The 26,587-nt window shown below is 37.0% G+C and overlaps 1 protein-coding gene and 1 long non-coding RNA gene across 3 annotated transcripts in view; one reads left to right on the top strand and one right to left on the bottom strand.

The window, feature by feature from the left end:
* IQCH (IQ motif containing H) overlaps window positions 1-26,587 on the bottom strand; it is a 211,878-nt gene that overhangs the window by 119,023 nt on the left and 66,268 nt on the right. Inside the window, exons 5-8 of one of the 2 annotated variants that reach the window (XM_024128842.3) lie at window positions 24,665-24,785; window positions 18,102-18,230; window positions 4,231-4,310; window positions 2,356-2,394 (exon numbers count right to left, since the gene is read on the bottom strand). In XM_024128842.3, the coding sequence (XP_023984610.1) occupies window positions 2,356-2,394; window positions 4,231-4,310; window positions 18,102-18,230; window positions 24,665-24,785 (369 nt within the window). Of the gene's footprint in view, window positions 1-2,355; window positions 2,395-4,230; window positions 4,311-14,295; window positions 14,368-18,101; window positions 18,231-24,664; window positions 24,786-26,587 lie in introns of both variants that reach the window. The other variant, XM_028494945.2, reaches the window with a different exon arrangement.
* LOC114487042 (uncharacterized) overlaps window positions 1-26,587 on the top strand; it is a 173,424-nt gene that overhangs the window by 143,327 nt on the left and 3,510 nt on the right. The window lies entirely within an intron of this gene.

The following is a 26,587-nucleotide window of genomic DNA, read 5'->3' as shown; positions in this document are numbered from 1 at the left end:
ATTTCTTGTTAGCTCATTCCTCTCCCTCCACCATTCCCAGAAGCAAACACACTCATGAATTTAACCTGGACTCTCACGTCCCATAGATATAGTTGTTAAAATAATGAAAAGATTTATTTGTTAAGAGAGGCAGTTTTAGCAACTTCAAACCTTTGAACTAGATTCCTAAAAATAAAGGCCTAGGATTTTTTTTGGATTTCTTGAAATAACTACTACAAACTCTACTATGGTTTATTATTTTATTCCTTGGATCCTTATGCAGAACTTGATTGACTCAAACTTATTCAACAAGATGTACTTGGTTAAATGATCTAGAAGACACAGGAAAGGCTGTTAAATTCAGAGCCAATAAAAGTAGACATGAGAGCAAAGGTGACAATACTGTCCTGATACTGAAGGAAACAAACAAAAAAAGACACCGGAAACTGGATATATGCATATATAATACTGAATAGAGAAAATGTTAAAATTATATTAGGCAGGCAGAGATACATCTTTTAGAAAGAGTTCCATCAAAAATTATTGAGATTTTAAAAAAGTGTCTAATGCTTTGGGGCTCTGACAGTCATGCAGTTCATTCTGGCTCTGTCACTTACTAGTTGGATGACCTTCACCTCCCTGTATGCAGGTCCTCCCAGTATAGTGGGAATAATAATAGTACCTACTACATAGAGATGTTGTAAAAATGAAGTGAGATGTTCCCTGTAAACTGTTAGGAACATGCATGTTAGCTGCTGGTAGTAATAGTAGTAGTAGTAGTAATATCTGGAAAACCAGCCCATGAGGAAGAGTTCATAACCTGGTATGTGGAGGGGGCACAAATTCTGGAGCCTCTGCACCTCTTTACCAGCTGTGTGGGCCTGGGGACAATGACAGTACAAAGGTTCTAGGGCTGCTGTGAGCATTCAGTGGGTATGGAAGAGGCTTAGTGCCATGTTCTGAGAACATGCTCAATCAACATTAGCTGTTAGAAATATTCCAGATAGATAATGCCTTAGTATTCTTAAAGCGCATCCTAATTTTAAGGTGCAGGAGCAAGCTCACAATTACCTCACAGCAAGAAGTCAAGGAAAGCTAGGGGATCGAATTGCACTGATTTGTTTATCCAGGAGCACCCTTCTGTCTAGGTTCAGACGACCATATGCAGTCATTGCTATAAATACAGCCCTGTCTGCTCTCAGCTCTGCAGGAGTATAAGGAGACCCAAAAGGTGGTCTCTTTTTCCTTGAAAAGGGGTGACTAAACTCGCTATGAAATTCTTACTGATAAGATCACCAAGAGAGGGAGGCCTAGAAGATGCTCTTAAAAATAGACTAGTGAATTATGAAACAAGCACTTTATTGTTCCAAAGCACTTTCACACACATTAAAGCCTCTAACCCTTACAGCCACCCTAGAGAAAGGAGGTATCATCCCCATTTCTCAGAGGAGGCAAGTGGGGTACAGAGAATTTAAGTGACTTGCTCAAAGTTCCCTTATTAGTAAGAGGAAAATCCAGCTCTTTCTTGCTCTGTTACTTACTAGTTGGATGTTCAGAACTTTTATTACACATGCATGGCCTTACGGAATGCTCCTCACTGGCATGTATTTGCCATTGTGGGAGCTATTTTATTTTTCCAACTTTTTGGTTACCTTATTTCTTTTAGTCAGCTTAACTCTAAATCCCACACCCTTACCTATTACATCATAGATGTAGTATGCATGTGTGCACGTGTATAAACACACACGCACACCCCCCACACACGTAAGTACATGCTGGAGGACAACTGAGTTTTGTTTTCCTGTTTTATTCTTTCTAAGTGTACTTTTAAAGGATGAAAATCTTAAATAGAGGGGCTTCCCTGGTGGCGCAGTGGTTGAGAGTCCGCCTGCCGATGCAGGGGACATGGGTTCGTGCCCCGGTCCGGGAAGATCCCACATGCCGCGGAGCGGCTGGGCCCGTGAGCCGTGGCCGCTGAGCCTGCGCGTCCGGAGCCTGTGCTCCGCAACGGGAGAGGCCACAACAGTGAGAGGCCCGTGTACCGCAAAAAAAAAAAAAAAAAAAAGTTGCTCTTAGATAGAGGTTGAAGACTGATGTGATTCAGAAAAATTTGAGTATGCTAAATCACTTTTTTGGACTGCAGTCTGAGAAATAATTCAGTCCCAACAGAGGGGGGAAAAAGGGTTTTCCACTTCAAATGAACCATGTTTTCTTTTCTGAAAACATGATTTAATTTCTTTTATAAAAGAAGAGCGAAAGAACTTTTGTTGTCGTCTCCAGCTGTCAAACCTGCCTCCCGTACTTTTGCCCTGAAGCAAACGGAAGGGACATCAGGTGACAAACCCCAAATTTCAACTAGTCACACAAATTACAGACCTTCCTATCATGATATCCTCTTGACTTTCTGCCTTTCCTCTACAATGAAGAACAGACAACAGTTTAAATCAAAATGACTCTCATGGGCAATTTTACAAAACAAATAGAAGGCACAGAGTCTCCCCCTCCCTCTCCTCCCACTTCCCCAGCTTCCCCCTCTGGGCCAGCCTGTTCCCTCTTTGCAGGCAGGCAGGAGCTAATAATCAGAAAGACCTTTCCCACCCCAGACAGTGATGCTCTGCTTGCCAAGGGCCCTGTTTGCTTTGAAGAAAGAGTTTGACAGAGTAAATATTTACAAAAACAACTATAATCAGATGCCAAGTCCCACTTCTAGGGGACAGGCAGAGAAGTATTTTCAAGAAAGGGTTTCTCCATGTGGCACCACACTGCCCGGTGGTGGGGACTGATCCAAGCTCTGTTCTGGGTTTATCGTGAGTCCAGGCATATCACAGTCTTTCTCTTAGCCTTTTAACTTCCATGCTAGGACACTTTCCACAGAGTATATGAATAATTTCATTTACCGCTGAAGAGTCAATTCAGAAATGTACTAATTCGGGACCATGGGGAAGTCTTCAACTATTACTGCTTTTAGCAGTAGGGGAAAGCTTCATGAAGTCAATAGGGAAGAGATTAAAGGCAGGGTTAATTAGCACTCAGGAAATGTCATTATTTAAAATATTTTTTTTTGAGATAGACCACTTACTTGCTAAAACACAGTCATATTTATATTACCTGGAGATCTGTTACCTATAAACTGTGGAACCTGAGAGCTCAGACACGGTGAGAATCAAAACAGGTGCGCCTGCCTGTTCCCATTATGCACATTAGCCCATGGCCTACGCACAGCCTGTTAAACAGCTGAATCTGAAACAATCATGGTGCAGGCCAAACACTAGCCTGAAGGCCTGCCTGTCTTGGGATTTGGCCATTTACATTGATTTTTTTTTTAACCCATGTTTTTCATGAAACACAAATATTTGCCATGACAACTGGGGTGTCACATGACATACTGCTACATAAAGAGCTTGGAAATCTCTGAAGGGGAAACAGCCCACCAGTGCTGCAAATACAGTGAAAACATCTTGAGGAAGATGTGGGCATTAAAAGACGAAGGTCTGGAAAGAACAGGTAACAGTTTACTATGCCGACATAGTAGGATTAATTTCTTCTGTGCCACTCTTCAATTTCTCTTTCTTTCTTCCTTTCTTTTTTTTTTTTGAAAAATGGGAGCAGCTGTAAACATGACCACATAGGGTAAGCCCAGAAAAAAAAACACTGCCAGCTGTCTCCTTCTGTGGTGAAAAGTTTCAATTATTACTAGGCTGTCTGTGGCTCATAAACATAAGAAAGCAAGCTACAAAAGTCCAGCACCTTTAAACCAGGAGAATCTCCATAAGGATGAGTATGTTGTACTATGAGGTCCTAATGTTAAAGAATACAGATTTCCTTTCCCTTCCGCATTAAGGTATCTGTACAAAATTGGGGAACTTGCTTTATTATCCTATGCTTAAAGATAAATGAAACCTCACAATAACATACCCTATGCAACACAAATTTGAATATAAAGCAATAGTTTTGTATTCCGGACTCCTGGGCCCTTGACCAGCTAGCAGTAGAGATTGACTCAGTCATTTAGTTAATCTCGAAATAATGCAACATGATGGAATTTTTTAGATCCTACTGATATTGTCATGGTAGAGTTTACCTGCATAACAATCTTCCCTTTTAAAATCAAATGCATTCCAGCAGCAGCTGAAATAGTATTTATTTCTATGAGAAAGGTACAACTCGATAACATTTGCGTATTACCAAAAATCTCACTGAGAATATTGTAAATCAGAACAATTTTCTTTCATTAGTTAGGAATATGAATACCTTTGATCTTTGTTTCCTGAGAGAGGGATTCTTCACTTCCGCTGGAATCGATTGTGTTCTCTGGGGTGTAGCGAAAGGGGCTGTGGATGGAAGTGGTGCAATGTTACCTCTTCCAGAAAGAGAGACTAATTCATTGGGTTGATGCTACTGGGTTTGCACCTTGAAAGTCAGATGGCTCTGTCACCCATTCACTGTTCACTATGAGTCGTTCTTGTATCAATTCAATGAAACATTTGTGATAATTGACTTCAAAAGGAAAGCAAAGAGCTTGGAAGGGCAACAGTTCCATCAGAACATAAGGTCAGCTCCCCTTATGCAAATTTCCTAGAGGAAAAGGCAGATTTTAAAAGCAAGCAATTTAGAGAGTTATCTTTGTCTTATAAAATGTTTCGCTCTAAGATTTCTTTAAATAGCTGTATTCCCAAGTTCACTTAAAAGGTAAATAAATATAACTATATAAGATGGACTATTCTAATGTATAGTCATTTAAAAAGAAAATTCTAAAGAATTAAAATGGCTTCGGGTAAATAAAACAAGTGAAAAACACAAGTAAATATTATTTTTGAAATTAATTAAATCTATAAGCAACAACTTTTGGAGAACACATCTAGTCCATGGGGGGTAAGCCTACGTGCTAGACAATGCTTGGAAGAGAAATGGAATCTCTCCTGGTGCCTGGCAGCAAACCCAACTGCCCTTTACAGAAAAGCTCAAATCTGACATTCTCAGGAGAGAAAAATCCTTACCCTACTCTTTCTAAGAAAGAGAACAAATAATTTATTTAAATAGTTAATTCAGTCAAAGAAGTGAGGCTTCTTTCAACTCACTTCCTTAGTCCACCCCTTTTCTGTCAGTTCTCTAACAACAATGTTAGAAAGAACTGACAGATATTCATTAAATACAACACATCAGTATACGATTTAGAATTCCACTTTGAGGACTCAGTTCTCTCACATTGCCTCAAGTGGGCTGCAAGGAGTATCTTCAGCCATCTCTTTAAAAGTAGCAGGAAGTCCAGAGTCTTAGCACCAAAAAATCACCTCCACAGAAGACCTTTGTTGCATTGGACCAACCCCGTTTTACCACCTTCCTGGTCTCCCTGTCTTCCAGCGATCCTCCAAGACTGCGAGACTGCCCACCAACTTCCCTAAGGCTGGGCAATTGGCTATACAGTCGGTCCTCTGTATTCATGGATTCTGCATCCGCAGATTCAACCAATTTCCATCCACGGTTGGTTGAATCCACAGATGCAGAACCCGGGAATACAGAGGGCCAACTGTGCAATACCATACTATAGGAGGGACTTGAGCATCCTCAGATATGAGTATCCACTGGGGGTCCTGGAACCAATCCCCTGAGGATACTGAGGGACAACTGTAGTGTGTGAAGACTCCATTTTCATCCTACAAGTTCTTGCCTTGACTTCTGTGCTGGCCTACCCCACTGTCCACTTGAACCTGGCTCTCCCATTTTGAAGGTCAGTTCACACCATATACCCAGGCTACTGTGAGTCCACAGATTCACCCATAAAGCCTTTTATTCCTATTATCTGCAAGCTCAGTACACTTTTTGTTTAACTTTCAGGTTCCTGCAGACAAATGAGATTTATGGTTAAATTCCCATGATGAAACAAAATAGCAGCTGAGAAGTGGGCATGATTTTTAAAGGAATTTATTAAAATTTCAGTGAAATTTGGTAGAATGAAGATCTAAAAGATTTGTAATTTCACATGGATAATCCAGTTAATGGTATCTCTAAAAAATTTTTTTTGAGGTTTTTCTTAGTTACCTGCAGAAATTCTATCATTAAATTTATAACTTCATGTAGCCTTGGATTTTATGGGACACATACATTTGAAGAATGTGTCTGCATCATAAGGCACTGCCTGTTTTGCTACTCAGTTTCCCTTCTGGAAAAATCTGTTGGATAAATTTTGCCAGTGTCAATGTCAGGGAAAAAAATCTTGTCTTTCTGGAGAAATTTGTATGTTTCTGTGGTAGTTATTGGCATGTGCCTCCCAAGAAGCCATCCCCCCTTCTTCCTTGCTGATTTTAGAACCTCAATTTTTTCAGGGTAACAACATCCCCAGCTTCTAGGGTTTCCAGATTTAGCAAAAAAAAATTTTTTTAAGAGCACACAGTGAAATTTAAACTTTAGACAAACAACAAGTAATGTTGTAGTATAAGTATGCCCCAGATATTAAATATATTTAATATCCATGAATGGATTAGACCAGAATTTCATGAATGGATTAGACCAAGCATAATTTATCATCCTAAGTATTTAGTATAAGTGTGTCCCAAATCCTAATCCTAATCCTACTCTTATCCCTGGACATTCACTTTCTCAGCCTTTCTTGTACCTAACAGTGGCCATGTGATCAGTGAGAAGTGAAGTCCATCCCGGGGCTTCTGGGAAGAGATTGGTGCCACTATTTTTCCCTCTTCCTGCCTGGAGTGTGTATGTTAAGGCCCACATCTGCAGGAGTCATCTTAGAGCTGTGAGTTAGCAAGCATGAGGATGAAATGAAACATGCTAAAGAAGGTAAAGCAGAAACTCGTTCTAACCCTGTGTATCAGCATCATCAGCACTAGACTCCCTACTTCCTGATTCTTTATGAGATAAATGAACTCCTCATTGTTTAAGCCATGAGGTAGTTAGGGTTTCTGATATTTGCAGTCACATACATTCCTGACTGGTACCCCTCCCTCCCCCTCCTTATTCTCTCTATTCTGTGCTCTGTCTTACTGCATGTGCAAGGGCCTCAGGAACAATGTTCAATAGTGATGGCAGCAATAATGATGGCAGTAGTGGTAATCCCTCAACTGTCTCTGCTTTTAATGAGGAAATAGAATATTTCTAAAGTTTCCCTACTAAGAACATTGTTTTCTGTGGGGTTTTGGTTGAAGACAATAATCAGGTTCAGAAAATTCTCTTCTACTTCTACTCTGCCCAGAAGGTTTTTCTTATTATTAATGTTGAATTGTATTGTATGATTTTTAAATTTTAGTATGTATTGAGATGATCACAGGATTTTTTCTTTTTTAATCTGTTAATGTGGTGAATTGTATCGTTAGATGTTTCTAATGTTGAATCTTCCTCACATTCTTCCTTGATTATGATGAATGTAAAAAACATACTGCTAACTTTTATTTAGAATGTTTACCTTTATGTTCCTGAGATTGATTTATTTATTTTTTTTCTTGCACTGTCCTCATCCAGTTTTGGTACCAAAGTAGCATCATAAAATCAGTTGGTAAGCATTCCTTCTTTTCTTTTACTATGGAATAGTTTAATATAAGAATTACCTGATCCTTTAAATTTGGTAAAACTTCCCTATAAAAGACCTGAGGCTCTTTTTGTTTGATATATTTGTGTGTGTGTGCATGTGTGCACATGTCCATGTGTAAGACAGGTGTTTTGTTTTTGTTTTTGATTTTGTTTTTTTTTTGTGGTACGCGGGCCTCTCACTGTTGTGGCCTCTCCTGTTGCGGAGCACAGGCTCTGGACGCACAGGCTCAGCGGCCATGGCTCACGGGCCCAGCCGCTCCGCGGCATGTGGGATCTTCCTGGACCGGGGCACGAACCCGTGTCCCCTGCACCAGCAGGTGGACTCTCAACCACTGTGCCACCAGGGAAGCCCGAGACAGGTATTTTTGACTACCAAATCAAATTATCTAATGATATTGTTTTCTTTACGTTTTCTATTTTTTCTTTAGTTAACTTTGGTAATTTAGATTTTTCTAGGAAATTTTTCATTTTGTTTTTAAAAATGTATTGGTATTAAGTTAACATATTATGCTTTTTTAAAATTCTACCTGTCTGTAGTTTCTGCCTTTTTTCATTTTCATATTATTTATTCGTTCCTTCCCTTTTTAAAAATTACAGCTTTATTGAAGTATAATTGGCAAATGAAATTGTGAGATATTTAAAGTGAACATTGTGATGATATATTTGATACATATATATATATTTGAAAGGATTCCCCCATCTAGTTAATTAACACATCCATCATCTCATGTTTTTATATTTTTTATTAGTGAGAACATTTTTCTACTCTCTTAGCAAATTTCAATTATACAATACAGTGTTATCAACTATAGTCATCATGTTATGCATTAGCTCCTCAGACATTATTCATCTTGTAGCTGAAAGTTTGTACCCTTTTACCAACCTCTCCCTATTTCCCCCACCCCTCAAACCCTGGCAACCATTTTTCTACTCAGTGTTTCTATGAGTTTGACTTTTTTTTAGATTCCACATATAAGCTATACCATGTGGTATTTGTCTTTCTCTGTCGGGCTTATTTCAGTTAGCATTAATACCCTCCAGATCCATCCATGTTGTCCAAATGGCAGAATTTCCTTCTTTTTTAAGACTGAATATTATCCCACTATAAATATATGACATTAAGTTGTGTCTATACCTTGGCTATTGTGAATAATGCTGCAATGAACATGGGAGTACAGATATCTCTGGAGATAATGACTTCGTTTCCTTTGGATATATACCCAGAAGCGAAATTGCTGAATCATGTGGTGGTTCTATTCTTAAGGTATTGAGAAACCTCCATATTGTTTTCCAAAGCAGCTTTACCAGTTTATATTCCTACCAACAGTGTACACTGATTCCCTTTTCTCCATATCCTCATTGGCATTTGTTATCTCTTGTCTTTCTGATAAAAGCCATTCAAACAGGTGTGAGGTGATACTTCATTGTTGTTTTCATTTGCATTTTGCTGATGATTATGACATTGATCACCTTTTCATGTCCCTGTTGGATTTGTTTGTCTTTTTTGAAAAATGTCTATTCAGGTCCTTTGCCCATTAAAAAATTTGGGTTATTTGTTTTTTTGCTATTGAGTTGTATGAGTTTCTTGTATATTTTGTGTATTAGCCCTTTATTGGATATGTGGTTTGCATATATTTTATCCCATTCCACAGGTTGCTTTTTCATTTTGTTGATGATTTCCTTTGCTGTGCAGAAGCTTTTTAATTTGATGTAGCCTAACTTGTTTATTTTTGCATTGGTTGCCTTTGCTTTTGGTGTTAAATCCAAAAAAAAAAAAAAATCATTTCCAAGAGCTTATCCTCTGTGCTTTGTCCTTAGGAGTTTTATGGTTTCAGGTCTAATGTTCAAGTCTTTAATCCATTTTGAGTCAATTGTTGTGTATGGTATGAGATAAGAGCCCACTTTTATTCTTTTTAACATGGCTGTCTAGTTTTCCCAACACTATTTATTGAAGAGATTAACCTTTCCCAATTGTATATTATTGAATTCTTTGCAAAAATTAATTGGCCATAAAAGCATGAGTTTATTTCTGGGCTCTCTGTTTGGTTCCATAGATCTATGTGTCTGTTTTTATGCCAATACCATGCTGTTTTAGTTACTATAGCTTTGTAATATCATTTGGAATCAGGAAATGTGATGCCTCCAGTTTTGTTCTTCTTCCTCAAGATTATTTTCACTATTTGGTGTCTCTTGTGGTTCTATATGAATAGTAGGATTATTTTTTCTATTTCTGTGAAAAATGCTATTGGGTTTTCAATAGGGATTGCACTGAATCTGCAGATTGCTTTGGGCAATATGACCATTTTAACAATACTAATTCTTCCAGTCCATGAACACAGAATAGCTTTCCATGTATTTGTGTCTTCAACTTCTTTCATCAATGTTTTACAGTTTTCAGTGCACAGATCTTTCACCTCCTTGGTTAAACTTATTCTTAAGTACATTATTGTTTTTGGTGCTGTTGTAAATGGGACTGTTTTCTTAATTTCTCTTTCTGATAGTTGTTAGTGTATAAAAATGCAACTGATTTTTGTATAGTGATTTTTGTATACTGCAACTTTACTGAATTCATTGATTAGTTTTAACCATTTTTTGGTAGTGACTTTAGGGTTTTCTATACATATTATGTTATCTGCAGAGACAGTTTTACTTCTTCCTTTCTGATTTAGATGCCTTTTATTTCTTTTTCTTGCCTAATTTCTCTGGCTAGGACTTCCACAACTATGTTGAATAAAAGTGGCAAGACTGGGCATCCTTGTCTTATTCCTGATCTTAGAGGAAAAGCTTTTAGCTTTTAACTTTTGAGTATAATGTTAGCTGTGGTCTGTCATATATGGCGTTTATTATGTTGAAGTATGTTTCTTCTATACCAATTTTTTGAGAGTTTTTATCATGAAAGGATGTTGAATTTTCAAATGCTTTTTCTGCAGCTACTGAGATGATCATATGATTTTTATCCTTTGTTTTGTTAATGTGGTGTATCACATTTATTGATTTGCATATGTTGAACCATCCTTGCATCTCAGGGATAAATCCTACTTGATTATGGTGTGTGATCCTTTTAATGTGCTGTTGAATTCAGTTTGCTCATATTTTCTTGAGGATTTTTGCATCTATGTTCACTGGGAATATTGGCCTGTTATTTTCTTTTCTTGTAGTGTCCTGGTCTGGCTTTGGTATGAGGGTAAATGAGTTTGGAAGTGTTCCCTCTTACTTTACTTTTTGGAAGAATTTGAGAAGAATTGCTATTAATTTTTCTTTCAATGCTTGGTGGAATTCACCAGTAAACTCATCTGGTCCTGGACTTTTCTTTGTTGGGAGGTTTTTGATTAATGGTTCAATCTCCTTGCTAATAATTGGTCTGTTCAGATTTTCTGTTTTTTCCTGATTCAGACTTGGTAGATTTATGTTTCCAGGAATTTATCCATTTCTTCTAGGTTGTCTAATTTTTTGGCATATAATTATTCATAGTTGTTTCTTATGAACCTTAGTATTTCTGTGTTGTAATGTCTCCTCTTTCATTTCTGCTTTTATTTATTTGAGTCTTCTCTCTTTTTTTAGTCTAGCTAGAGGTTTGTATATTTGTTTATCTTTCCAAAAACAACTGTTATTTTTCATTGATAGTCTCCCTTGTCTTTCTAGTCTCTATTTCATTTCTTTCCACTCTGGTCTTTGTTATTTCCTTCCTGTATCTTTTGGCTTAGTTTGTTCTTAGTGTAAAGTTGGGTTGTTTATTTCAGATTTTTCTTTTTTCTTAATGTTGGTATTTATTGTTATAAACTTCTATCTTAGAACTCCTTTTTTTGCATCCCATAAGCTTTGGTATGGTGTATTTCCATTTGTCTCATGATCTTTTAAAATTTCCCTTTTGATTTTTTCTTTCACCCACTGGTTGTTCTGGAGCCTGTTGTTTAATCTGCACATATTTATGAATTTTCCAGTTTTTCTCTTGTAATTGATTTCTACTTTCATACCATTGTGTTTGGAAGAGAACCTTGGTGTGATTTCAGTTGTCTTAAATTTATTAAGACTTGCGTTAATTTCTATTTCCCTAGTGATTAATGATGTTAAGCATAGTTTCATGTATCTATTTACCATTCATTTATGTTCTTTGGTAAAATGTCTGTTCAAATCTTTTGTCCATTATGTTATTGGGTTGCTTGTGTGTTTTTTTTTGTTTTCTTTTTTCTCTTTTTAAAAAAATTTTATTGAAGTATAGTTGATTTACAATATTGTGTTTAATTTTGGCTGTATAGCAAGGTGACTCAGTTATACATATATATATTCTTTTTCATGTTCTTTTCCATCATGGTTTATCATAGGTATTTCATGTTTTCTTAATAGCTTTTACAATCTACTTTTTCTTTTCCAGTGGATAGAGAAGGTATTTGGCTTTTATTTTATTAATTTTTTTATACAGCAGGTTCTTATTAGCTATCCATTTTATACATATTAGTGTATACATGTCAATCCCAATCTCCCAATTCATCCCACCACTTTCCCCCCTTGGTGTCCATACATTTGTTCTCTACATCTGTGTCTCAATTTCTGCCCTGCAAACCGGTTCATCTGTACCATTTTTCTAGGTTCCACATATAGGCATTAATATACAATATTTGTTTTTCTCTTTTTTTTATTGAACTCAAATTTTTTTTTGAATTTTATTTTATTTATTTTGTTACACAGCAGGTTCTTATTAGTCATCCATTTTATACACATCAGTGTATACATGTCAATCCCAATCTCCCAATTCATCACACCACTACCCCCACCCACCACTGCTTTCCATCCTTGGTGTCCATACGTTTGTTCTCTACATCTGTGTCTCAATTTCTGCCCTGCAAACCGGTTCATCTGTACCATTTTTCTAGGTTCCACATATAGGCATTAATATACAATATTTGTTTTTCTCTTTTTTTTATTGAACTCAAATTTTTTTTTGAATTTTATTTTATTTATTTTGTTACACAGCAGGTTCTTATTAGTCATCCATTTTATACACATCAGTGTATACATGTCAATCCCAATCTCCCAATTCATCACACCACTACCCCCACCCACCACTGCTTTCCATCCTTGATTAGTTTTTTAAGGAACCTCCATATTGTTCTCCATAGTGGTTGTATCACTTTACATCCCACCAACAGTGCAAGAGGGTTCCCTTTTCTCCACACCCTCTCCAGCATTTGTTGTATGTAGATTTTCGGATGATACCCATTCTAACTAGTATGAGGTGATACCTCATTATAGTCTTGATTTGCATTTCTCTAATAATTAGTGATGTTGAGCAACTTTTCATGTGCGTCGTGGCCATCTGTATGTCTTCTTTGGAGAAATGTCTATTTAAATCTTCTGCCCATTTTTGGATTGGGTTGTTTGTTTTTTTAATATTGAGATGCATGAGCTGTTTATATATTTTGGGGATTACTCCTTTGTCCGTTGATTTGTTTGCAAATATTTTCTCCCATTCTGAGGATTATCTTTTTGTCTTGTTTGTCGTTTCCTTTGCTTTACAAAAGCTATCAAATTTCATTAGGTTCCATTTGTTTATTTTTGTTTTTATTTCCTTTACTCTAGGAGGTGGATCAAAAAAGATCTTGCTGTGATTTATCTCAAAGAGTGTTCTTCCTATGTTTTCCTCTAAGAGTTTTATACATAAACAGGATGATATATCATAGCTAATTTGGCTTATTCCTCAGATGCATAGGGAATTAATAGGGGTGTCAGAGGAACCAGATAAAACAGATTAAGTAAGAACCAGAGTCTTATAACATAATACCCACAATGTCAAAGTTTCTATTGAAAATCACTCACCATACCAAGAACCAGGAAGATGTTAAACTGAATAAAAAAACAAGGAATAGATACCAGCACTGAGATGACAGAGATCTTAGAATTTACCTGACATAAGTTTTAAAGCAGCCATCATAAAAATGTTCCACAAGCAGTTACAGAAACACTTGAAACAAATGAAAAAATATAAAAACTCAGCAAAGAAATAGAAAGATTCCACAAAGAAATAGAATTTATAAAGAGGAACCAAGTTGAATTTTTAAATTGTGTTAAAATACACATAACAGGGACTTCCCTAGTGGCGCAGTGGTTAAACTCATGCTCCCAATGCAGGGGGCCTGGGTTCCACCCCTGGTCAGGGAACCAGATCCCACATGCATGCCGCAACTAAGAGTTTGCATGCCACAACTAAGGAGCCCGCCTGCCGCAACTGAGCCCATGTGCCACAACTAAGGAGCCGGCAAGCTGCAACTAGGGAGCATGCCTGCTGCAACTAAGACCCAGCGCAACCAAATAAATAAATAAAATATTTTTTCAAATACATGTAACAGGGAATTCTCTGGTGGTGCAGTGGTTAGGACTCAGCACTTTCATTGCTGTGGCCCAGGTTCAATCCCTGGTTGAGGAACTAAGATCCCACAGGCTGCATGGTGTGGCAAAAAAAAACAAAGAAACAACAAAAAAAACCCACAATACATTTTCCATCTTAACCACTTTTAAGTGTATATTTTTTAACAAATTGAAATTTTGGAACAGAAAACTATGGTCATCTAAATACAAATTCAGTGGATGGCTCAACAACAGAATGTAGGGGGCAGGGGAATCAGTGAGTTAGAACAGCAGTCCCCAACCTTTTGGCCACCAGGGACCGGTTTGTGGAAGACAATTTTTCCACAGACAGGGTGGGGGGATGCTTCAGGTGGTAATGCAAGTGATGGGTGGGATGGGGAGCAGCAGACGGAGCTTCGCTTGCTCACTCACCCGCCACTCTCCTCCTGCGGACTGGAAATGGAATCGAACTGGTCCATGGCCTGGGGGTTGGGAACCCCTGAACTAGAAGACAGAAAAATAGAAATTACCCAGTCTGATCAATGGAGAGAAAATAGACTAGAGGAAAAATATTAACAGAGCCTCAAGGACCTGTGGGATTGTAGCAAGAGATCTAACATTTGTATCATTGTAGCCCAGAAGGAGAAACAATAGAGGGCAAAGCTGAAAAAAGTACTCAAAGAAATACTGGCTGAAAACTTCCAAAATTTGGCAAAATATATAAACCTACAGCTTCAAGATGAGCCAAACCCAAACAGGATCAAACCAAAGAAATCCACACTAAGACACAGTCAGACTTCTAAAAACTAAAGACAGAGAAAGATCTTGAAAGCAGGAAGAGAAAAACAACACCTTACCTACATGAGGAAAAAATTCAAAAGACAGTGGATTTCTCATCAGAAACCATGGAGAAGAAAAGAAAGTGGCACAGTTTTTTTAAGTGCTGAAAGAAAAGCACTGTCAACCCAGAATCTTATATCTAGTGAAGATATCCTTTAGGAATAAAGGAGAAATCAAGACATTCTAAGATGAAGAAAAATGAAGATAATTTAGGGTCACTAGTATAATGACCCTAAGCAATGGCTAAAGAAAATTCTCTAAATTGAAGGGAAATGATAAAAGAAGGAATCTTGGCACATCAGAAAAGAAGAAAACATGGTAAAACAAAAATATGGGTAAAAACAATAGACTTCCTTTTTCCTCTTGAGTTTTCTAAATTATATATGATGTTTGAAACAAAAATTATAACACTGTCTGATGTGGCTCTAAGTGTATGTAGAGGAAATAAGCATGCAACTACCATGAGATCCAGCAATTATGCTCTGGACATTTATCTTAAAGAAATGAAAACATATGTTCATACAAAAACCTGTACACAAATGTTTATAGCAACTTTATTCATAGTAGCCAAAAACTGGAAACAATGCATACATCCTTCAGCTGGTGAATGGTTTAACAACTGTGGTACACTCATACTGGGGATTACTAGTCAGCAGTAAAAAGGTATAAACTACTGATATAAGCAACAACCTGGATAAAATCTCCAGAGAATAATGCTGAGTGAAAAAAAAAATCCCAAAATGTTACACATCGTATGAGTCCATTTATCTAACATATTTGAAATGATAAAATTATAGAAATGAGAACAGATTAGTGGTTGCCAGGGTTTAAAGGGGTGGGTGTAGGGTGAGAGGGGAGTGGCTGTGGCTGTAAAAAGACAACATGAGGAATCCTTGTGGTGAAAATGTTCAGTATCTTGGCTGAATCAATATTTCAGTCATCATATTGTACTATAGTTTGGCAATATATTATTATTGGGAAAAATTGAGTTAAGAGTACAAAGGAGCTCGTTGTATTATTTCTTACAACTGCATGTGAATCTACAATTATCTCAAAATCAAAAGTTTAGTTAAAAACAAAGACACCAGTAGGAGAATGAAATACCAAGCCATAGAATAAAAAAATTATTTGTAATACATGTAACTGATAAAAAATTAGTACCCAGAATACATACATAATTCATATAAATAACTAAGAAAAAGAAAGACAACCCATTAAAAAAATGTTAAAGTTCTAAATCACTTTACAAAAGAAGATATTCAAATGACCAATACACATGTCAAAACAACTGCTCAACTTTATGGCTGATCAGGGAAACAGAAATTAAACCCACAAAGAGCTACCACAACAGAGTCTTCAAGATGGCAAAATAAACAAACAAAAGGAAATATCGAGTGTTGACAAAGATATATATGATCTGGAATGCTTATATATTGCTAGTAGGAAAATAAATCAGTATAAACACCTTGGAAAACTGTTTGGCATTATCTACTAAAACTGAGCATATATTTACCCTGTGACTCAGCAATTCTTCTTTTTGATATGTATCCAACAGCAACACATACATATTTACATTAAAAGACATGTACAAGAATGTTCATAATGGTATTACTCATAATAGCTCTATGGGAAAAACCACTGAAATTCCCATCAACAGTAGAATGGATACAAAATTGGGGTATGTTCATACATATATTCATACATATTTATCCATGATGCCTCTCTTTCCCTCACTCCTATCCATCAGCCAGTCCTCATGGCTCCACCTCCAAAACATAACCTGAATTTGTTCACTTCTCCTCATATCCATTGATACCATCCTCCTCAAATCCACCATCATTTCTCACCTGGTTTACCAATATAGCCTTTTAACTAGTCTTGGTTCTACTCATGCTCCCCTATGATTCATTATCTGTAAAGCAGTCAGAATGGTCTTATTAAAATATAAATCAGATCACCTCATCCTCCTGTTTAAACTTTTCAGTGAGTTCTCCTTGTAATTAGGATTAAATCCACTCCTCATCATGGTTTGAAAGGCTGCCATACTGGTTCTGCTATAGTCTAAGGCATTTAAAAAGAAGATCCTAAGATATACTGAGTGGCTTAAACAAATTAAGAGTTTATTTCTCTCTCACACAAGGGATGAAAGGAAGGTAGTCCCAGGTTGTCAGGGCATCTCTGCCAGACTCAACCTGGAGTTCCATCTTTGGCTCCAAAGTGCTTGCTTGCTCATCACATCTGCATCCCAGCTAGCCAGAGATGAAAAATGAGAAGGGAAAGCCATGCCCAGAAGTTTCCCTTTCCACTTCTGCTTACATCCTCATTGTCTAGAACCTGGGCACATGGCACACCTAACTGAAAGGAAGACTAGGAGATGTTGTCTTTGGCCAAGCTGACATGTGCCCACCCATGATTCTATTACTGTGGAAGTAGGGAAGAATGAACATTGAGGGCAACTCATAGTCCTGCTCTACCCTACATCATTTCAGTTTTCTCTACCTCTCCAGCCTTATCTCTTCCCTCTCTCTTGGCCCTCTAGCCACACTAGCTTTCTTGCTCATTCCCTCCTTAGTCCCCCAGGCCATTGTGCCTGTGCTGTCCTACATCTGAAATACTGTTCCCTAGATCTTTACATGACTGGCTCCTTCTCATCATTTGGATCTCAACATCTTCCAAGACACATTCCCTGACCCTTCCCTCCCAAGCAAAGCAATCACTTCCTTTTATCACTCTCTAGTCCATGTTGTTTTATTTTATTTCTAGCACTTATCCCTAGCTTAAATTCTCATTTACTTATCTGCTAGACTATAAGCACCATGAGAGTAGAAATGTTGTCTGACTTATTCTTTGTCAGATCCCCAGCTACCTTGGATAAAGCAAGCATTCAACAAATATTTGTTGAACAGAAGGATTAATTTAGCCAAAACCCCTCATTTTATAACTGGTAAAGCTGAGGCCCAGAGAAAGTAAATGGCTTGCGTGAGGTTCTGCAACTAGTTAATAGATTCCCAGGTCAGTGCTTTTCTCCTATTTCATCCAGCTTCCTCTTTGAAGTCTTCTATTATTTCACCTCTCAGCAATCATTCCTCTGAACACCTATAGTACTAGACTTTAACATACATTTGGTTTTCAGTCCATAATACTTTGTATTGTTATTTGTTTTTATTATATTTGTCTTATTTTCCCAACCAAGCTGCAAATCCCTTGAAAATACCTACTTTCCAACACACAGAGAACACAGGCCCTGAGTAGGTATTTCACAAAGAGACTAAAGTTACTTTATTCAGTAAAGTGAAACTCAGGTTCATTACAAGTTTCCTCCTGTCCTATTATAGAAGATAAAAGATTTTGGTAATTTCTGTGTATCCCCAACTAACATACAGGCAGGACTGTCTTACCGGTAGGCAAAATCTTATGTGCTTCATCAAAACTATGTACAGGAGCCGCTCTGGGTGTAATGGGTGGATTCTGAAAGGTAATTCTTGCTGTTGGTGGAATCAATCCTTGTTCTATCATACTTAAAATACCTAAAAAGGAAGGTTAGAAGAATATGAGTTTAACTTCAAGCATTTCCACAAAGTCTGAACTTTATAAATTTCACCAAGTGTAACTTACTCTATTCATTAGTTTATTTGTGAGACTACATTTAGTGCCTTAATCATTTGCAAGAAAAAATAGCCATAGTACTGTTCATTTAAGCCTAATCTTACCCAAGAAAAAATGGCATTTCTAATAATGGTATTATGAAATAAACTTGGTACTATGATAATTTCATTCTAAGGTAGAAATATAATTCCAATGCAAACAGAAACTTCTTTATACTTAATGGCATTTTCAATTATTGATAATATTGGTATTCTTTTTAAATTCAGAGAAATCAGGTACACAGTCAATAATTAAGGAGATCTTTGGTTCTGAAAGAAAGAAAATCTGTGTGCTTGAAATCATGCTCCTGTTGTTACGAGTCATATTTTATTTTTAAAAAAGAGTTATTTTTAGACATTTCTCATATTACCAGATGATGTGAATGCCCAAGTAGATTGTTTTAGTGTTACTGGGCAACATGGTTAGTATTAATGTGACTAATTTACAATTCCTAGAACTCATACTGTGTCAATATAACTGGTGCCAAGGTTTTTTAAGGACAGGAGACATTGTTTTAAAAAAATGAATAAATCAATGAGTAAATGAATAATTGAGCAAAACCTGCTGTGAGGGGCAAAACTCACATTAAGGTGGATCTATGGTATTGAAGCCGGAAACCCAGAAACTCAGGGAGTACTTGACATAGACATGTGATAGGGCTTCAGTTTCTTGTTGCTCTCAGCTAATAGGAAGAAAAATAAAGAACTCTGGCTCTCAATGAAATCCAAGTAAAAAACTGTGTCCTAAGCTGGACTAGGTTGAAGAAGTTGGCACACATCCTAAGAGGGATAAATATTGTTTTCATTTGCTTTATTATCTCTAAGGACTATATTATGTCACATTCAGGAAATTAAAGTCTAGGGTTATAGGAATTCAAAAGAATGATCGCTGAGGGATGGGAGAGCTGAAGAAGACTTCACTAAGAACAATGATTCCAAAACAATGATGGTAAATGATTCTAAAACAATGATTCCAAAGAGAAGTCTTCAGTTTACTTACTGCAGGATTATCTGGGGCAAGAATTTATTATTAAAAATGGAGATTCCCGGGCCCCATCCCAGATCTGTCCAAATTTCTGAGGCCCCTGGGAATCTGCATTATGGAAGCCTCCAGGAGATATTTATGTGCATTGAAGTTTGAGAATCACTAGAATTGGGGCCAGTAATCTACATTTTAAATAAGCACTCCAGGTCAATCTTTTGCACTGTTAAAACTTAAGAACTGCTGATCCCAAGTACAACTCTTCAAGCCCTTTTCAAAATTAGTACTCCAGGTTTTAATTGTTATAACACCAGAATTTAACTACTTTAAAATATAAAGACTAATTCTTTGTCCTCACAAATATTTTCCACCTATAAATATCATATCCCATGTCCAAGAACTGTGCCTACTTTGCAGATGTGAAAAACAGAGCTGCTTCTAATTCAGTGTATTTTCATTACTAGAATGAGTTTCATTCTCTGAGAATCCCAAAGAATATGAGCATGATTTTAACCCTTGCTTTAGTACTAGTTGAAGCAATTCACTTAATTTTAGACAAACATACGTGTGCATTTACCATGGAAAGGAAAAAGTTATGATTTTGGAATAAGCAAAAGAGATTACTGGTTATCTTTTCATCAGAATGCTGGAAACTCTGGAGATTATCTGACCCTATAATCACCTTTGTTTTTGATTAATCTCTTTTACAATTCTGTAGAGATTAAGGTTAGTTTATAGAAAACTGAGAGCAGTGCAAATAATTCTTGTTTATGCATATGCAAATAAATTTTGTCACATGGAGGGACAGTACTTTCCCTACCCCCCAAAATTCATTTCTGCATGCATTTGCAAATTTATTTCCAAATTTTTGACTTGTAAATTTGTCTGCTGTTTGAATTCTTCTTTAAATCAATTGTAACATTTTACTGGTTCCCTCATTTAATTAATGAGTTAAACAGAATCTTTGATGTGTTCATTTTATAGTGGTATAAGAGTCATGGTTTTACTTTCAAAAATATATATCCTTTAACAACTTTGGAGATCCCACCAAGATGAGCAAAAGATTCACCTGAAATTGCCAGAAATGGTACATATCACAGGGAACCAAGCCAGGCACTTATTTTCTTGGCACCCATAGGTGAATTCAAAGTGGCAATAGAACTTTGCTGACTCTTGTTTTTCTAATTTTGATATTACTCCATATTAATGGCTGATAAGTTAGTCCTTGTTGGTGGCTACAACTGAGAATTTGGTGAGTTTTGTGAATGGATCTTACAGAGATCTATTCCCTATCGAGTGAAAGACAATAGAGAATATGGTTTGTTAACTTCCATTTGTCTATGTGTGTATTTTTTTTTTTTTTTTTTTTTTGTGGTATGCAGGCCTTCCTCTGTTGTGGCCTCTCCCGTTGCGGAGCACAGGCTCCGGACGCGCAGGCTCAGCGGCCATGGCTCACGGGCCCAGCCTCTCCGCGGCATGTGGGATCCTCCCATACCGGGGCGCGAACCCGGTTCCCCTGCATCGGCAGGCGGACTCGCAACCACTGCGCCACCAGGGAAGCCCTATGTGTGTATTTTGAGCTCAATTCAACTAGGAATTTCATACCCACAGGAAGGAGACTAACTTTTTGCTATCTGGACCATTACATTTTTGTGTTTATTTTTTGTTTGTGGCTGAAATTGTAGGATTGAAGCTATAAACTCTCTCTGTATCTCTATGTATCTGTAATTCAGAAAGGCCTTTATTTCTCACTGTGAATGTAGAATGTTTTCCTGTCTCCAGATGGTATTAATAAATTAGATTGTAAAGTCTCAAATTAAAAGAGCTGTGTTCTGATTGACTTATAGAGAGAAATGAGCACTTACAGGAATTGAATATTCCTAAAATTCCCAGAAAATAAGGAAATTGAACTTCTACTACTTTAGATGAGCTCCCTCTCACCTCCCGAATTCAGAAACTCTGACTGAGCCTCCTTACTTTTCATGGCAATATGGGTTATTTGCAGAGTTTCAATAAGAATCTTTTCTTCTTTTATTAAGATATAATTGAAAAAACTGCTTATGCAACCAAGAACTTGCCTGGAATTTCATATTTAAGAATGATGTTATTAGTCAGGTATAATAAGTTATATTTAAAGAACTAAGCTTGACTTTATGGAACCAAATGCTTACAAAGCCCTCCCAGAAAAACTGGCCTGATACATGGCTTACAGGATTTCCATCCTTACAGGTGGAAAGGAATGTCATTTCCCAACAGGTCCAAGAACCTTAGGATATTTGGAGCATCTCTAGAGGAGAGGAATGTACCCAAATTTATAGGTTCTGTAGTTGAAATATGGTGGACAGAGTTTCTTGGGCTTGATTTTCTGGCCTCAGTATAGCAAGTAATAGATGATTTAAAAACTTCAATCTGAGATTCCTTATGAAAACTTCCAACAGAGCAAACTTAAGATGGCCTATGTGGTGATTAACATTGTTACTGCACCTATGTAAATTATCAGGCCAAACCTAATGAGACCAGCCTTACTTTGTGAATGATTTTTTTAGATCATTTTGTATCAAAAATGGGGGAAGATTATAGGAAATTTTTTTTTTATGTTTTAGAATAAGCAAAAGAGATTACTGGATACCTTTTCAGTGGAATGCATTCAGGAATTATCTGAACCTAGTCTTTGACTAGGCTATTTTACAACTCTGTAGAGATTAAGGTTAACTTGTGGTGAAAAAACTGATAATAATGCAAATAATTCATATCTATAGACATGAAAAAAAATTCTGTCTGGTGAAGGGACATTCCTTCTTTCCATAGAAATGTCAATTTTCCATCTATTTGTAAATTTATTTCAATTTTCCTGATCTACAAAGATATGTACTTTGGATTCTCCTTCAGACCAGTTGTGACAGCTTACAAATTCTCTCCTTTAACTGATGAGTTAAGTAAATAAAATCTTTGACATGTGTTCATTTGTAAGAGAGTCAGGATTTTACCTGTTTTTAAAAGTCATCCCTTAACACCTTTGTCTCATTTAATTTTCAAAACTCTCTCACTTTCCTGTTGACTAGATTCGGAATTAGAAATTCATTCATTGTGTCAGTCATTCAACCAATATTTAAGTGCCTGTTCTAATATCCCCACTCAGGAAATATTCTGGAGAGTGGGGATTCAATGGTGAACCAGACAGATCTCATGGAGCCTTTAGTGGTGGAGAAGACATTAAATAAATTCACAAATAAATATATAATTACAAATTGTGATCATCTATAAAGGAAAAAGACAGATGCTTGAGGAAATGACTTTTACAGGCAAAGGTAAAAGCACTTGTGAAGGCCTGATGTGAAAAAGTGCTTGGCCTGATAAGGAAGAGAGAGAAGTCCCATGTGGCTGGAGCACAGAGAAAGCAGAATGAGATGAGAATGGAAGGGAGGCCAGGTCAGGCATGCCTTGTTTATAGAGTTTAGAGTTTATTCTAAGATCAGAGAGCAACTTGCCCACTGTCACACAGAGCCTAAATGGAAAATTTTTATTATGAGACTTATATTCTTAACCATTGTGGAGGGGTTGGGGGAGCTTTCTTCTTTGGATTTAGCAAGATAATTCAAGAAGAAGTAGAGAAGTTTGCCCTGCATTTTCCAAAACTATTCTCTCTTCTGGATGTTGTTCATTTTTCACCACATGCTGGACTTGTGTAGATCTGGGGTGACTTAAATGACAGTTCAGAGCATCAGGACATGTAAAAATCTGGACACTCTATCTACATTTGTGTGGCTTGTGCTTTCCTGGAGTTCATATTACCTTGCACAGTACCAGACATACGGCAAGTACTCAATAAATATGTGTTGATTAATTGGTTAATTAATTACAAATATTATGGTAGGCCATGTGTTCTCTGGCAGATAATTGAGGGATGAAAATACGATGTTTTTCTGGACCAAGTTGCCATGGCTCTAGATTTACCTTTGTTTTGCAGCAATTTTTTATTGTGTCTATCGCTAAAGCAAGTATAGATAGATAGATTGATTGATTGATTCATTCATTATTTTATTCATCTTAATTTGACCCAGGAAGAATGTAAGTGTTTCTAAAGCAAGAAGTAGAAACTCTGCTGAAGTTTTCCCAGGGAGTAAATATTATGTAAACCAACTAAAAGTATGTGTCACAAAGATTTCTAAACAACAATGATTTGTAACTAGGAAAGTAATTGTTACAGTTGCAGGAAGTTTAATCAATTAAGAGACTTATAATGATGCAGGGCTGTCTTGAGTTTTGCTGTACCTCACCACTGACTGGGTCAGCAGACAGAGGATACAGGAGCTACAAGATGGGGGACTTTAAATCTTCAGGTACCAGAAGAACCCTGGCAAACCACCTTTAGATCCAAAATACTCCAGACAACAGTTAGAAAGTGAGATAGAAATAATTAAAGATCATCTCACTTGCTCATATTTGAGATACAAAAGGTGATCCACTTAATTCTTTAGGGGGACTTCCTTAGTGGCGCAGTGGATAAGACTCCACACTCCCAATGCAGGGGGCGTGGGTTTGATCCCTGGTCAGGGAACTAGATCCATGTGCATGCTGCAACTAAGAGTTCACATGCCACAACTAAGGAGCCCTGGAGCTGCAACTAAGGAGCCCACCTGCCGTAACTAAGACCTGGTGCAACCAAAAAAAAAAAGAATTCTTTAACATGTCAGCCAATTAAGTAGCAGGGAGAAGTAAAGAGGGTTACACTTGTGACACTCAGTCCTTAGTCATTCGCTTGCTCTTTCATTTGCTTATTCATTCAACCAACAATTTAGTATCTACAAAATGCTAGATATGGTTCTAAGCACTGGGGGATACTGAGATGAAGATGACATGATCTTTTGCTTAAAAAACAAGAAATCCACTGGTTTCACAAACTCTGGTATTTCGACTAAGACATACATAGTTTAAATGCTAATTGCATTAATTCTGGCTTCATATTTTTGCATAATAGTATATTGAAATAAGTTTCTAAATGCTATCAGAAAAGCATCAGAAACTATCTGCTCAGAAGGTTGAAAAATTATAATAATATCACTTAAACACAATAATAATTTTAATGTGTAATAACATCAACATCTAAATCAATAGTAAATCTATAGAATCATGGATTTTAGAGGTGGGAAGGGCCTCTAGTCCAACCTTCTGATTTACAGAGAAGGAAACTCAGGCCACAGTGAGGACTTGACTTGTCTGAAGTCATCTTGGAGAATTAGTGGCCGAATCCAAATTCAAACTCAGGCCCCCAGTCCCACCTCAGTGATCTTTCCCTATGTTCCTAAACATATAAAATGGTTTTTGAATCACTAACCTTTACTGGCATCCACTTGTAAGACTGGCACAGGGGTGAAATAGGGATTCGTGTGATGAGAAGCTGGTAGAACCGTGAGGTTGGATATGGTGGACCCTTTTATTAACTTCTGAGCCTTCACCTAAATGATCAAAAATTTGTTTTCAGCAGACATTTTTACCTTCAAAATGAACACAGTTTTCTTCTTGTAAACAATAAATAAGATTATGAATAGTTTCATTAAGTTTTAATGAAGTAGCAATATCAGCTCCAATTTTATTGCTAATGAGTACCCTGTGCTATTGTCTACTGTAAGGAGTTTGTGTAATTTAAAATAGTTGATTAAATCCAATTAACATGTTGTGATTTCCACTATGCAAAGTCAGTATAGTAGTTAATAAAGGAACTGTTAAGATTTTGTTCAATTTTAATGACTACAATGTAAAAGTGCTAAATCTTGACAGGAGGCTTTGAATACAGCAAAGTTTTGTACAGGCAAATTTTCTAGGAAATACATATTAGAGTTTTGAGGATAAAGAAAAACTGGGAGAATGTAAAGATAAATATATCAGTCAACATTAACAGGTTAAGGATAAACTCTGAGCATACTCTTGCAGATCTTAGAAATGGTTAAAGACATGACGTCTAGATCACTTACAGTAGATATTACTTTTCCTAAAGTCATTACATGCTTTTATTATAGTTATGAAATATGAATTGTTTCTATTAAATGGTTTCTAGATTTCAAAGATTATATGTATTTGCAAATAAATCACATTTAATTGTAGAGCCCAAGCACATTATTTTACCTTTATTATAGGAGGTTATGAATTACCTGGGCCCTCTCAGCAAGGAAGATGCAAATGTTTGGTATTTATAGACTGTTTTAAATTTTCCAGTTGTTTTCCAAACATTAATTAATTTGCACAACTTCCAAGGGAACTAGGTAACGGTTTGCTATTTAACTAATAAAGAACCAAGTCAGAAAGCTTAGTAGATTTGTCTCAGGTCACGTAGAGTACTAGATATGCAAAGATTATTCAATTTGAAGATTAATCTGATTCTGCATTAGTGAAACTTGCCATTGGACTCAGTTGTAGTACATCTTATTGTTCATCAAGGTCATGATGACCTTAAGGAAAAAGAAAGGGAAAGTTTCATCAAGACTCTGGGGAGAAAATCACTTTGCAAAATAAATATCTACTGGCTGAGAAATGTCTGTGAACAAAGTTATTTTAGGGCCACACTGCCAGGATGCGGTACTTAAGGGAAACTATAAGCAACTACCATCCTATGGACACCAAACCCTTTGGCGATGTTTGGTGAGGACAGTTTAAAATGACTACAAATAGGATTTTTAACAGGAAAGAGCAGACTGTTAATGCATTCGGTTTCCTTCCAGGCGAGTGGGAAGAGGAAAGGTCAGTGCTCCGGGTCTTGCCTTGATGAGAGTGTATATGCGCATTGTGTGATTATGGAACTTCTGTCTTGCTGATGCACCTTGGTCTCCTTTCCTCATCCTCAGCTCTCCTTTCCCCATCTCACCTCCAGAGAGGAGTAGTTTCCAGGAGCTCCTCCTAACCAGGGAGGCTGAGATAATCACCCAGTGTACTGTGCTCCAGACATGGCACAGGCATAGCTGAGGATACTCAGTATCAAAAATGGAGGGGTATCCAGTTATCTGATTGATCTCAGGGTCAGGGAGGCAAAGGTAAATCGAAGGAAGAAAGATTCCACTTAAATAAAGTTGTCAAGTACTGTGAAGGTGTAAAATATAGTTTTGGCAGTTTCGGGGCTTACAGCATCATTTATCTGGATTTTCTGAAAGCCTTTGACAAAGTACACCTGACAACCTGCTCTTGAAAGCTAAAGTAGCAGGATCTGACATCAAACACAATGTAAAGTGTGAAGCAAAGATGAGGGTGGAAGGCAGATGATGTTCAG

This window comes from Physeter macrocephalus, chromosome 11 (assembly GCF_002837175.3).
Source record: "Physeter macrocephalus isolate SW-GA chromosome 11, ASM283717v5, whole genome shotgun sequence".
Lineage (NCBI taxonomy): Eukaryota > Metazoa > Chordata > Mammalia > Artiodactyla > Physeteridae > Physeter > Physeter macrocephalus.
This window is presented reverse-complemented; position numbering and strand designations above follow the sequence as displayed.